The sequence below is a fragment of the Meriones unguiculatus genome, chromosome 12, assembly GCF_030254825.1.
Source record: "Meriones unguiculatus strain TT.TT164.6M chromosome 12, Bangor_MerUng_6.1, whole genome shotgun sequence".
NCBI lineage: Eukaryota > Metazoa > Chordata > Mammalia > Rodentia > Muridae > Meriones > Meriones unguiculatus.
Genome location: NC_083360.1, coordinates 36,981,403 through 36,994,325, shown reverse-complemented (window position 1 = coordinate 36,994,325; position 12,923 = coordinate 36,981,403). Strand labels below are relative to the sequence as shown.

Here is a 12,923-nt window from a genome sequence, read left to right as displayed (position 1 = left end):
CTTTGGAATGTGCATTGTAAATGCTACCCTTTCATTAGGACTCCCTAGATGCCTGGGCTGGGGAGGTGGGAGGGAGGCAGAGCGCTGCCTGTTAATGTGGCTCAGTTCTGCGGTCACGGGCTCTGGCCCAGGCAGCCCAACCTCGTGGGCCTTTCCCAGTCCTCTGCTATGATCCTCTACCTTCCAGCATGTACCCTCCACTCATGCACACACACATGCTCATGCACAAACGCACTCTGAGCCTGGGAAACTAAGGCCGTGTCCCTTTCATCCTCACACTGCCAACTAGAAAGACCCATCACAGCACCTGAAAATGAGAACTCAGTGTCTGATCCTGGGCAGTAAGGAATCTTCTGACTGAATCATGAGATAGCTTCTCTGTACAGCTTGCGAACCACACTGGGCACTGAGTTCTATTGTGCCCCGGGGATGCTGATCCCCAGCGGAGCTTAACCACGGGCTGCCTTGCTGCTTCATGCGGCTTTGTGAACAGAGGTCACTGGAATGTAGTACCTGCAGGCTACACAGGGAAATGGACTTTTAAGGCTTAACAACAATTGAGTTTTAAGTGACCGTTATGGAAGCTGGTTGCCATGGTAAGGCTAGCCAAGCTTGCCAGTGGATTTCCATACTGTTTTCTGCCTGCCACATGCCTGATTAAACATGTCTCCCCGTCTGGATTAAGAGCTTTTCAAAGCTGGGATGATGCTGTCTTTCCACTCCCTGATGGCGCAACCACCTTCATCCTGTGGCTCACACAATTATCATTTTACAGAAAGATGGTGACATTGAAGGAGAATCATTTCTAGTCCCCTGCTGGCCCCACTTTCTACCAGCTCTGAGTGAAACAGGGCAGCTCCCCCAAGGCGTCTGCCAATGTGTTTTCTTCCTAAATTTGGGATGGTGTGACGTCTTACCTTCTGTCTGACCAAGTGGAGCTATCTTAAAGATGAGATGCAAAGTGATTGGGGGTGGGGAGCCTTCTAGGGATTGCAGGGCTATGTTACTTATGAGCCAGTGGGGGTCAACATGCACAGGAAGAGGGAGGGGTGATGGAAGTGGCTCCAGGGCCAGGGTGCGAGACACAAGTGAGCCAGAAGCAGGACCCTAGGCTGAGAACAGTGGTCTTTGTGCCAGTGAATGGGAAAGACAGTCCCAGCTCCTGTATGGCCAATGTCAAAGAGTGAGGTGTATCATCTCTTCCCAGCCACATGTACCTTCAACACTCAGTGATGGTAACCATCCCTGCCCCTGCAACGGTGTCTTTCACAGGTATCACTGGACTTGCACTGCAGCCAGCTCACCAACGTGGCCCTGCTTTGATGACTCGACTACAAACCGAGTGGACACTCAGGCTCCTGCCATTTCCTTCCCAGCAAAGTGGCTCAGTGAGTGCTGTGACCAGTTCCTTGTGACACTGATGGTCTCCAGCAGTGGACAGAACTCTTCTCAGGCCTTGATTTTCCTGTCCACCCGTCCTGACCCAGATTTCAGGTACCCTTGCCCTGGTCAGATCTGCTGAGAACTCTGGATGGTAGCAGCAGCTCAAAAGGAGTCTGTGTTAGTGGAGACCAGTGTGATGTTAGGGCACAGGGGACCCACACCACTAAGGAGGAAGAAGGTGGTGGCCAGGGAGGGGCTAGTGACTTGGAAAGCTCTGCTCTCCAAGTCACTGGGCTAACAGTGACATATCAGCAACTCTGAAGGATGTTGCCAGGGTCCCTCCTGTTACTCATCTCAAAGATGGAAGACCAGTGATTTGAGGCTGATGTTAGAAGGCAACAAGGCTATTTGAGTTCCAGACTTGGGAGCCTTCTAGGGATTGCAGTCCTGAAGGGATATGCAAGTGTGGGACCATGAGGGATTCTAGAGGCAGAAATGCTATGAATCAAACCCATCAGCTCTTCATCACCAAGGCTACCAGGCACTCACATATACAGCCCCAGGGACCAAACACAGGTGCCAGGACTTGAGCTGGGCTGCCAGGATAGGCAAGGACACAGAAGTTTCTGGATTCCCCCTTGAAAGGATTAGGTTATATGTGACTGAGCCGGAGGTGGCACAATATTTTTCACACTCCTGAGAATGGCCTAACGGAACACTTATGAACAGTTTATTTCTGGAATTTTCCACTTAATATTTCAGACCTTAGTTGACTAAGTCAAGTCAATGAAACTATGGACAACAGCGAATGCATCCATGCATACACACAACTACAGAGGTACACACAAGCAGGTGACTGGCTGTTTGATTCCTTTTGAGAAAGCTGCAGACCTGTACTGCCAAGGTCCTTCTTGCCTCCTGCACTTGATGTTAGATGGCGAAGCTGTGGCTTAGGATATGGCTGATGGCTAAAGACAGAGAACCCTGCATACCACCTAGAAAGTCTCCTCTGTACTCAGCCTTTTAATGGGTCCCCGTATCCTATAGGGAAGGAATTCATGTGACGAATACTCAACACAGTCTCTCATACCACCTGATAATGTCCTAAAGAACAAGAGTTCATGGGGCATGGTGGCATACACCTGTAATCCCAGTGTTCTGGGAGGCAGAGGCAGGCAGATCTCTGTGAGTTCAAGGCCAGTCTCATCTACAAAGCAAGTCCAGGATAACCAGGGCTACACTGAGAATCCCTCTTTTCAAAAAACAAACAACAAAAAGAACCAGAGTTCATGAAATGCATTTTGGGAAGCATCCGGATCAGTAAAGAGCCTGGAGACATTTCCAAGAGGTAGCTATGGTGACTCAGAAATGTGTGTATAAAATGTAGGTCTTTGCAAAGTAGTGTCCCTGTGGGCATTGTAGGGCATGGAGCAGCTCATGACCCAATGGCCCTGCTCAGGTGAAAGGCAAAGCTGAACAAGATGGCTGTGACAAAGGCAGATGGCTGGTGGCCCTGATGTGTAGCTATGGAGGCAAGCATGTGGTAAAGAGGCGAGGAGATAACTCAGGTTATTGACTTCTGTGTTTGGTGGCCAGAGCCAAGGCTGACTGTCAGGGAGAATAAAGCCCAAGACATTGAGGAAGTCTCATGGCTTCCCTAAACTTTGTGAGTTGTGAATGTGCTTGTCTGATATGTTAGGTCAGATCATGCTATATGAAGTCTAGAAGCTGGTCACGTAGTCCATGCTCCCTAACACAGGCTCTGATGCTGCCAACCCAGCTAGTTCAAACATGGCCATCCCAAAACAAATGCAGCCTAAGGATATTGTGGTATTTTCCTACAACATCAAAGTGATTTTCTGTTCCAGATTCGTCCATATCTCTTGGGTCAACTTTAGAGACATCCGTGTGAACTGGAATGAAGAACTGTCTCTCAGAGCTGTGTGTGAAGACTGTGGAGATGTACCTGACCTCACTTATTCCTGGGACCTTTTCCTAGTCAACGCAACAGAAAAGAGTATAATAGAAGGTAAGATGGCTGCTCTGTTTTGATGAATAAGAAGAGCTTGGGTTGTTCTGTGGTTTGTGATCCATCATGTTGGACCTACCCATGGCTGGAATTTCTTCTTACTTCAATCCTCCAGATGATTTGGGTGTCAGCCCAAAATTCATTTCTCGGGTATGTGCTGTAAGAAGGCTGAGTCCAAACTTAGTCAGGCAATTTTTGCGGTTTAGAATCACAGGAAGCTATTGCAAAGGATCTGTGTTGGAGCTCACTGTCCCCAGGACTATGGCCCTTGAAACTGTGACATACGTATAGGGTCTATACAGCTCCTAAAATCCTGTGCTTCTGTGTGATTGTGGTTTTCTATGCCAATGAGCTGACTGGTGGCTAGCAGCTTCTTAGCATCTTTGTGGTGAGGCTGGCCGTCCCTCACACTGGAGCAGGATGATTTAATCAATCATGTCCATGTCATAGAGCTTCTAATAGAGCCACAGAATGACAAGGATCACTGACAGAGGGTGGAGTTCCAGAAAGGGCTGGCAGCTGGGGCCTTTGTTCACACACCTCACCCGGTGAACCTCTTCACTTCTATACTCAGCAATGCTATTATATTTGATTGGTGTATTTGTTCCTCTGAATCATGTGAGTGTCTCTAAGAGGAGATGTTGAAAACTGCTGTTTAGAGTAAAAGAATCATAAAGCCACATGGGCATCTGGAAGTGAGATAGAGTGGGAACCAGGCCCTCAGACTGTCATCTGAGGTAGACAGCATGAGGATTGAATCACAAGACACCAACTGCTGCTGCTGCTGTGGCTGCTGCTGCTGCCGCTGCAGAATGGCTTCCTGCTAGTGAGGTGAAATTCCCATACCTTTGGGCATCAAAGAAGCCATTTGTGTGGTGAAACTAGATCAGCTGAGTCTGGGCTGGTCTTGTCTGCATATTTTTCTCTGACCTGCCTCTCTGGGATAGGTGCCCAGTGGGACCTGGCTCTATCTCTCAGTTCATACTTCCAAATGAGGACAGTAAGCTCCTCTCAAAGACTCTACTTGCTTGGGTAAATGATAGTGATCTATTTGTCACTCTAAATGGCAAGCATGGGAACAGAGTATTTTCAACTCCAAATGAAGATGGCCATAGGGAGAAAACAGAAATGGCAGTTGCTCAGCATAGAGGCTCTTGAAATGAAACCAGAGGGGTCTCTGGTGCTTACACACTAGGGCAGAGCTTACGTGTCAAACTGGTTGTTAGACTTGCACTGGTCAATAGGAAGAGTGCAGGATGGGATGGGTAGTCAGTGAGTGATGTTGAGCATTCCAGAAAAGAAGGAAGAATGGAAGGAAGGAAGGAAGGAAGGAAGGAAGGAAGGAAGGAAGGAAGGAAGGGAGGGAGGGAGGGAGGGAGGGAGGGAGGGAGGGAGGGAGGGAGGGAGGGAGGGAGGGAGGGAGAGAGGGAGGGAGGGAGGGAGGGAGGAAGGAAGGAAGGCTTCATTAGGATATGTATGATCTCAGGATATCTGAAGAAATCTGCCAGGTTGATGAGAATGGCCTGAGGGTCTGTGGTCTCAGGCTTCACATTTGCCTGGGATCAAGACTACTGTGAACTCAATATAGTCTTTTGCTTGCCATTTCTCATACTACTCCACAGAGTAGCAGGATGCTGAGGAATTAGGCTGAGCTGCCACAGAAGAGCGGGTTTCTGTGCTGGGCAGCAGCTCCACTCAGCCCCTACTGGCTGGCTGCCATGTTTGCTTAGCTCATTCTAGGCTTTCACAAAATCTTTTAAAGCAGATCTTGGAGTACTGCTGCTCCCCTCATGCCATGGGGTCATCTAATGGGACTGTGTGCATCGCAGAGGAAGGGGTTCTGAATGCTCTAAGACAAACTAGAACTTCCCGAATCAAAGCCCAAAGCCTAAATGCTCTGATGCTCCTCTGAAGAGGTTATGCTTCAAGGCCAGTGCTTCCTGGGGCAAATGTGTCTCAGAGATCTCTGAATAGGGTTCCTATCGTCCCCCCTTACAGCACCACACAGAACGCAGGGACATAAATCCACTAATTCCTCTGTAACGGACACTATAGACAGCAGGTGGAGAGGCCTGCTTTTCAAAAATAAAAGCTGCTTTTGAAGGAGTTATTTCTATGTCTGCGTTCTTCTGTTGTCATTACTCCTTTATAATTCCTAGCAATGCCCTTTTTAGAACTATTTACTGAGTCCACATTGTCAGGGAGGGAATGAATGGTGATTAGGAGAAATTCTCTGCAGAACTCAGAGTCATTCAAACAAGGGGTTCATAGGACCTGATAGGGTGACTCTGATATCTGAACATAGACTAGAAAGAGGAAATTCCAGAGAAGGAGTTTTAAGGTTTTGTTTTGTTTTTCCCACTTACACATATTTAGGTCCTGTATTGGCCTCGACACTGCCAGGCCAGAACCATGTGCCGGGGCCTCGGGCATCAGGTTTCCAACTCATGTCAGGTTTGTTTGAAGTAGCATCATGTTACTTTTCCTGGGAATATGTGAACAAGTGTTCGTTCACTCCAGATAGGGCACTGAGATACACCAAAGAGGAGGGTACTCAAGTCAGGAGCATCATTGAAGTGTTAGTGACAGGAGTATGGGTGAACATAAAAACAGGTAGGTCACTCAAAGCCCACCACAGCATGGGCAATGAGTCGTGAAAGCTGCCACTCGGGGCTTCCACTCTATACACTCCATCCCCAGACCACCTGCATCTGGGGGAGAATGGCTGGAATCTCTCCCTGCTTCTACGAGAGAGCATTGACAGGCAAGTCCCCAGTGCCCCTGAGTTGATTTGCTTCTTGTGTTTCCATGATGTAGTAGGTTATTACAGCAAATACAGTCCCGCTATGGCGATGGTCACTCCAAGTTCACAGAAAATATCTACCCCCAAGTAGATGTGCCTGTGTACCTTGTATACATTTTTAATATTTATTTTAACTTGTGTATGTTTGTGTGCATATGTGTGTGTGCATGTGTGTGTGTGCATGTGTGTGCTGCAGTGCATATGTGGAAGTCAGCCACCTTTACATGACCCTTGCACATCAGACTAAGATCTCTAAGCTTCTGCAGCAAGTGCCTTTACCAGCTGAGCCATCTTGCACTAGCCCCACAGCCTGTATATTTTAAAAACATATATTTTGGATTCTTAGTCCATAATTTTAACCCTGTCACATCCCTGTTTAAGTCCCCTTCTGTAGCACCGTGGAGCTGCTGGGCACTTCGGCACTTGGGGCCATTCTGAAGTTGTCTGAGTCATCTCTGCTGTCAAATCCCAGAGCGTCATCGACTACACACTCAGCAGAGCCTTCAGCCATGCCCATGGGCTGGGCAGCTCTTTCCAACCCGGGAAGCATTTCTGCTGAGTCCACAGCAAGTGGTTACCACATTCCATCTGAGCAACCTACGGTAGGCCCAGGGGAGCCTATGGAGGACTATAGCTCACTTGGTCCAGCATCAGGTTCCCTGGATGAGGAAGTCCTGATGATGAACAGCCCTGAGGGAACCTGGCCCCCTCCCAGTTCCTCTGATGCCTTTGGTGGTAAGTTATCACCATCATCTCTACACATTGTTCTTTGTATCCAGGCTCACCTGGGAAGGAGTAAATCTGATGGATCAGGTTTGACATCACTCCCACCTTTGCCCTGCGTCTAAGAGTACTGTGTTCATACTCAATGCAGAGCCCAACTTCAACCTCAGAGTCATAAAATAGTATTGTGTTTCTGTTATCTTGAAGCAGGTTCTAATACAGCCCAGGCTTCCAATTCCCTGTGTAGCAAAGCCTAGTCTTGAATTCTTGATCTGTCTGCCTTCACAGTTAGAACACTGGCAGTATTGGCATGTGCCACCATGTCCCAGCTGAGAGATAGTTTATTCTTGACCCAAGTATGAGTGACAGTGGTCCAGGGACACAGATACAGATTGCCCTTAATAATGTGTTCCACAGTAGAAGTGGTTACATGATATTTTATTATTTGTACAGCAAATAAAGTTATATCAATTACATTGGTGGAGACCACCAATTGGTGGCTTACAGTCAGATGGGGAAAAGGCATATAGGTTTTGGACCAACAACAGTTTTACCAAATAGTCCTCTGCTAAGAATACATTTTAAAGGTTTTACAAATAGTCAAAAACATGTTCAGTCTGACATGGGAGTAGACAACGGATGTCAGTTTAAGGGCACTAAAAATAGTTTGGCTCTGTTCTGGAAAATTCTAACTCTCCCCAATCATGACGTTCTAATCCCACAACCTTACAAAATCCTTTCAGGGGGAGCTTTGCTCTACAGCATTTAGCACTAACTAATTGTGTCTCCAAATGAAATGCTGGTTTGTTTGTTTTTTTTTTTTCCTTCTTGTATAGATTTTGAAGCCTATTATAGTGACATCCAAGAAGCAGTGCCGTCTCTGGGGAGACAACCAGGTGACTACTTTTAGGATTGTAGAAGAGCCCTGTATCCAGGCTCACTGTGCACCAGCCTTTCTGGACTCACCACGTTTGTCCCTTGCATCAAGGACATCTACTAATCCCCCAGGGAGTTCTCTGGGTGTGAGAACTCCCAGAGAACTCTCCCAGAGTGAGAATGTGGGTCCCAAATGAATAGGGTTGTTGTTAATTTGTTGACTGAACAGGCAGTCAGTCTGTTCCTTCATCTTTTGAGTGAATAATGGGTAAGTTGATGTGTTTCTTAGATGGTCCTCTTCAACTGCCTCTGAGTTAGGGTTCTTCAGCTCCTCGTGTTCTCTCCTGTGTGTCACATGTCTTTGTGTGGGATAGTCTCCATACGCAGTCATAGGTAGATGCCGAAGAGAGGCCCAGGGAAACAAAGTGTGCTATGACTACAGGTCCTAAGGGACAGAGATGTAGCCTTCTACTCTGGCCTTGTGAGGGAGCTTTAGAGGGTGTAAACCCCAGCTTCATTAGGGTTTCCAAAAGAGGAATTAAATAGGCAACAGGTACTTCAGGATCTAGCAGTCTGAATAATTTCAGTGGGCTGTGGGCAGTGTGGTGATGCCTGGTAAGGGCCTGGCCCTGGGATGAGTAAGGGGAAACTGTTGCCCAGAGTTTACAGCAGGACAGAGGGGATCTGGCTGTGGATCACTGGGGATTGGTTAGATTGGGAGGGGTGGCCGCTTTTTAGGCAGAACGGTGATTTTTGCTGCTGTTTGAATTATTTATAGGATTCTGAGACACAGTTTTGCAGATCACAGGGTGGAAGGAAGAAAAGGAAGAAGGGAGGGGAAAAGGGAGGAAGGGATGGAGAAAGGGAGGGAAGAGAAAGGAGGGTAAGGAAAGAAGTTAATGGATGGTTGATTATAAGACAATAAAGCATATTGCTTGAATATTCATATTTACTAAAGTAATTGTTTTAGACATGCAATATCCCACAACCGCAGAAACCTGTATTAACATCAACTTTGAAGCATTCATGCTGCACAAGACTGTGACCTTTCCATTTCTCTCTTATGGCATGATTTATCTTCCTAGGGACCAGTACCAAATTCCACGAATCAGAGCCAAGCATGAGTGTTGAGGAGAATTCCAGTTATGGGGACAACCTGCTAGGCCCTTTCCTCCACACAGGCAGAGCAAAGCCATGTCTCATGATTGACTGGCCCAAGGCACTGGTTAGCCGAGCTGTCTTCCATGGCTATACATCATCAGGTACAAACATGCTCTTTGCACCCTGCAATTTGTAGCCATTTTAGAAGACTTTGGGAATCAGCCCTCAAGTTCTCTCCAGTTTTCAGTTTTAATGGATGAGGAGAACCATCTAGCATTTTCTAGTCATGTTTGTCCTTCTGTGGACAACAGCCCATGGCTCCTTCTCTAAGGACGAAGCTAGCTTCAGATGTCCTCTAGGAGTCCCCAGCTGCAAATCAGTGGGGAGCTTTGAATCTGGTTCACACCCCAACACATGTTATTCACCCATCTCCCTGATTTTGCATAGAATGGGTGAGCCATTTACATGAATGAGTCAAGTAAAGCTGGCCTTGTGGGGAAGAGGAACTTTTAACCTGTCTCCCCCAGAAGAAGCATGTTGGTGTGTCTGCTCTGGTGGGTCACTGACTCTCTGAGTACAACCTGTGGGCAGGTTACCCCCAGAAGCCTCTTAGAAAAGCTACAGATTTCACACTATTTTTAAGGGATTTTCCTCCTCTCTCTTTCCAATCACCAGTCTTGCGTCTTGGATCTCTGCCAATTTTAAGGAAGGCTAAGCAGGATGGACCAGGTTACTTGTGCAGGGCAAGGGTTAAGAAATTTTCATAGCCAACATTCTACAAACACTCAATACTTTAACAGATAAGTCACACCATACCTTAACAGATAAGTCAAAATTTATAAAATAAAAACTCAAACACCAAGCTTACCGTAAAGGCACAAAATGAGATCTTACCAGTGTTTGCTTGTTGCTAGGGCAATCTACCTCACTTTTGAGCTGAGGGGGACTGGTCCACCTCAGTACTCTTCTATTGGGCAGGGATAGCCTGTCAATAAGATTTTGGGCTCCTCACTGAAGGCTGGTAACCAACAGACTAGCACCATTCCCAAGGATAAATGGATCATTTAGCCAGGGTATTATTTACCTGCCCTTCTGGAGCAAAAGTGAAGCCCACTCCTGGGAGCCCACTAACTGCCCCATCCATTCGGATACTTTCTCTTTTGTAGGTATCATGGGACCAGCTGTGACAATAAAACCATTCTCACTGAGCAGTGGTGAGACATATGTCTTACAGGCTTCTGTAGGTAGGTCAAGGTACAAGTTGGAGCTGGTATGGGGAGGCTTGGGTCATTCTCATACTTTTTCCTCAAAATAGCACTGACTCTGTCCTGCAACCTCTTGCTCTGGGCCCTACCTCTCTCTTCTCACCTGCTGCCAACACCCCATTATTCGTTGCTCACATTGGTTGCTGTGATGTTTGCTTTCCTAGTGAAATCAGGTGCATTGGAACAGGGCAAACAATGACCAGTTACCTAAGTAAGTCAGCTCTCTGCATATATTTAATCCCAACCAGGTGTCATTACCATTTTTTCTGAGTGGTCAGTGTGGGCTGTAAATTACCCACAGGTTTACCCTGCCCAGTGTCCCCAACTCTTCCTGCATTTTCATGACTAAATCTGAGAGCATTCTTCTGGGTAACTTCTACACACTCCCCTATTTCTGCAGACTTTCAGTCCCATTTAACAAGCACAGAAGATTCAATTGATATGCAGGATTGATTCTTACTACACATTTTGCATTCATTAGAGCCCACCATGAGCCATTAGTGGCCGAGCTTTAATAACAGCAATTAAGAGGCAAGTTCAAGGCCAGACCTTATCTCAAAGCAAAAACAGACAAGCAAAACTTACTGGGCACTGCCAGTTTAACCTCCTGTGGTTTGTATATACATCACCCAAGGAAGGAGCACAAGGCTGGTTGTTTTCTAATAATTCATAGACAGGCTCTTCTTACTGTTGCCATGAGTTTCTGCCCGCCCTCTTCAGATACTAAGACCCTGCTTAGTATCTGGGTCCCTGCTTAGTATCTTAGTATCTGGGTCCCTGCTTCTGCCCACACAGTGGCAATGCTTGCTTCTGTTATAATGAATGCCTTTGCTTTTCAGTTGCTCATGTGCCACCCCCATCCCCACCCCCAGTTTTCTCTTAGGCTATGCACCTTGATGTAAGAAATCCCTGAGAGTCTTCCCATGGGTCCCAGGGTCCCATTCAGTGTCCCCTGCCACCTGGGAGAGTTGAGCTTGGGCTCCAGGTGCCCTGATCAGCTGTCTATCATTCAGCCCCTACGGAACCTCCCTAGCAGCTTTACTCTCCTGTGCCCTTCCCATCACACATGGCACAGTGTGGCTGGCCTTCCCTGTGTTATTTTGGGCAAATACTCATGTACCTGTGTCCCTTTCTTAAATCCAGTAACCAATTCATAACCCAGGGTTGTTAGCCCATGCTGCCTCTTTTGCGGGGATTTGCCTGGTCATCAAGGCAGAACTAGTCACCCCCTCCTCTTGGATTTCGCTTGAGCTGAAGGGCCTACTTTGTGTGGTTGATGTAGTCATGTCACTGTTACATAGGAAACCCAGTGTTCACACTGCCAGAGTCCTCAAAGCCAGTCCCCACAGGACCTGATGAAGAATCTTGACATTGTATAGAAAGCTTCAACCTACAATTTATCCTAAGAATATATTACTTTAAGAAACTGTGAATGATAATCATCATTGTAGGGTAATTAATAATGCAGAAAGTAGACAACATGGTATTTAATTAGTAGGGAGTAATAACTATGCCTGTTGTTGTACATTGGCCCAGAAAATTCTTTGTTGGATCTTTACAGCAGATTCTAGAAACAAGCTGAGGACATGGGAAATTGTGTGTGTGTGTGTTGTATATGTGTATAAGTGAATATGTGTATGTGTAAATTCTCCACTGTGGCTCTGTGTCCTGGCTGAAATCTCCCCTGTCTTTCTCTCAGCTTCAAAACATGCTCTACTAGGCAAAGCTCAGCTTTACATAACGGTCAGCCAAGCTCCACAGGACATGTTTTGCCAGGTGCGGCCCCACCACGGTATGGAGGCACATACCATCTTCAGTGTCTTCTGCATGTCAGGGAAGCCGGTATGTGAGAACTCTTGTCTGTTTTGAGGGGTGCAGACAGCCACAGCTCCTGGAAGGCACAGGAGTGGCTGCGGGGCTGGGCCTGCCCTGCAATGTGGGAAAGTTGCTCCTGTCTGAATGGGAACTTTCCCTACCAGTGAGAGCAGCCTCCTCACGAGAAGGAGAGGATCCTTGCCAGGCTTTGCCATCAAGTCAGGGGGCCCTGTTACCTAAGAGCATACAAGTTTCGGGGTGCAGGGGATGGACTCAGCCTGAGGCTCGACCCGTTTACCAGGACATGGCTCTGACTTCCACTTGACCTTTTTGTCCTAATGTGGGAAATGCAGAAGTCACTCTGACTTTTTGCTCAGGGTCTTGTGAGGTCTTGAGGAAAATCAGGTGTGAAGGAACTAAGGTTCCGTTTGAGGGAGGTGGGAGCACAGTAGGAGGCTGTGAATTTTCAGTCACTGTCCTCTGGCTCTGGACACTACCTGTCCCTTTCCTGTCCTGCCCATGTTCTGTCTCAGAAACCTGCCCTCATGCACAGAGAAGTCAGGCCTGGGCTTTCTCTGACAAGGCCTCAGCTTTTGGCCCAGCGCATCTCAGTGTCTCCACCTGACCCTCATGCCCGTATCATGCCTGTCTGTAGAGAACTGAGGTACACGACTGCAGTCACCATGAGGGCACTATGAAAGTCTCATTTGCAACTGTTATGACAGTGGTTCTCAACCTTCCTAATGCTGCATTCCTTTAATACAGTTCCTGATGTTGTGGTAACTCTCAACCATAAAATTATTTTTGTCATTACCTCATAACTGTAATTTTGCTACTGTTATGAGTCATAACAGTTAAGTGTCTGTGTGTTCTGAGAGTCTTAGGAAGCTCCTGTGAAGGGGTCATTCAATCCCCCAAAGGGTCACAA

General features: G+C 47.1%; 1 protein-coding gene across 1 annotated transcript in view; it reads left to right on the top strand.

Annotated features, from left to right (window-relative positions):
• The window catches only part of Pkd1l1 (polycystin 1 like 1, transient receptor potential channel interacting), a 123,756-nt gene that overhangs the window by 27,820 nt on the left and 83,013 nt on the right, over window positions 1-12,923 (top strand). Inside the window, exons 9-16 of the mRNA XM_060365206.1 lie at window positions 1,273-1,494; window positions 3,252-3,412; window positions 5,933-6,025; window positions 6,597-6,950; window positions 7,775-7,834; window positions 8,900-9,076; window positions 10,082-10,159; window positions 11,880-12,022. Coding sequence (XP_060221189.1) covers window positions 1,273-1,494; window positions 3,252-3,412; window positions 5,933-6,025; window positions 6,597-6,950; window positions 7,775-7,834; window positions 8,900-9,076; window positions 10,082-10,159; window positions 11,880-12,022 — 1,288 coding nt within the window. The remainder of the gene's footprint in view (window positions 1-1,272; window positions 1,495-3,251; window positions 3,413-5,932; window positions 6,026-6,596; window positions 6,951-7,774; window positions 7,835-8,899; window positions 9,077-10,081; window positions 10,160-11,879; window positions 12,023-12,923) is intronic.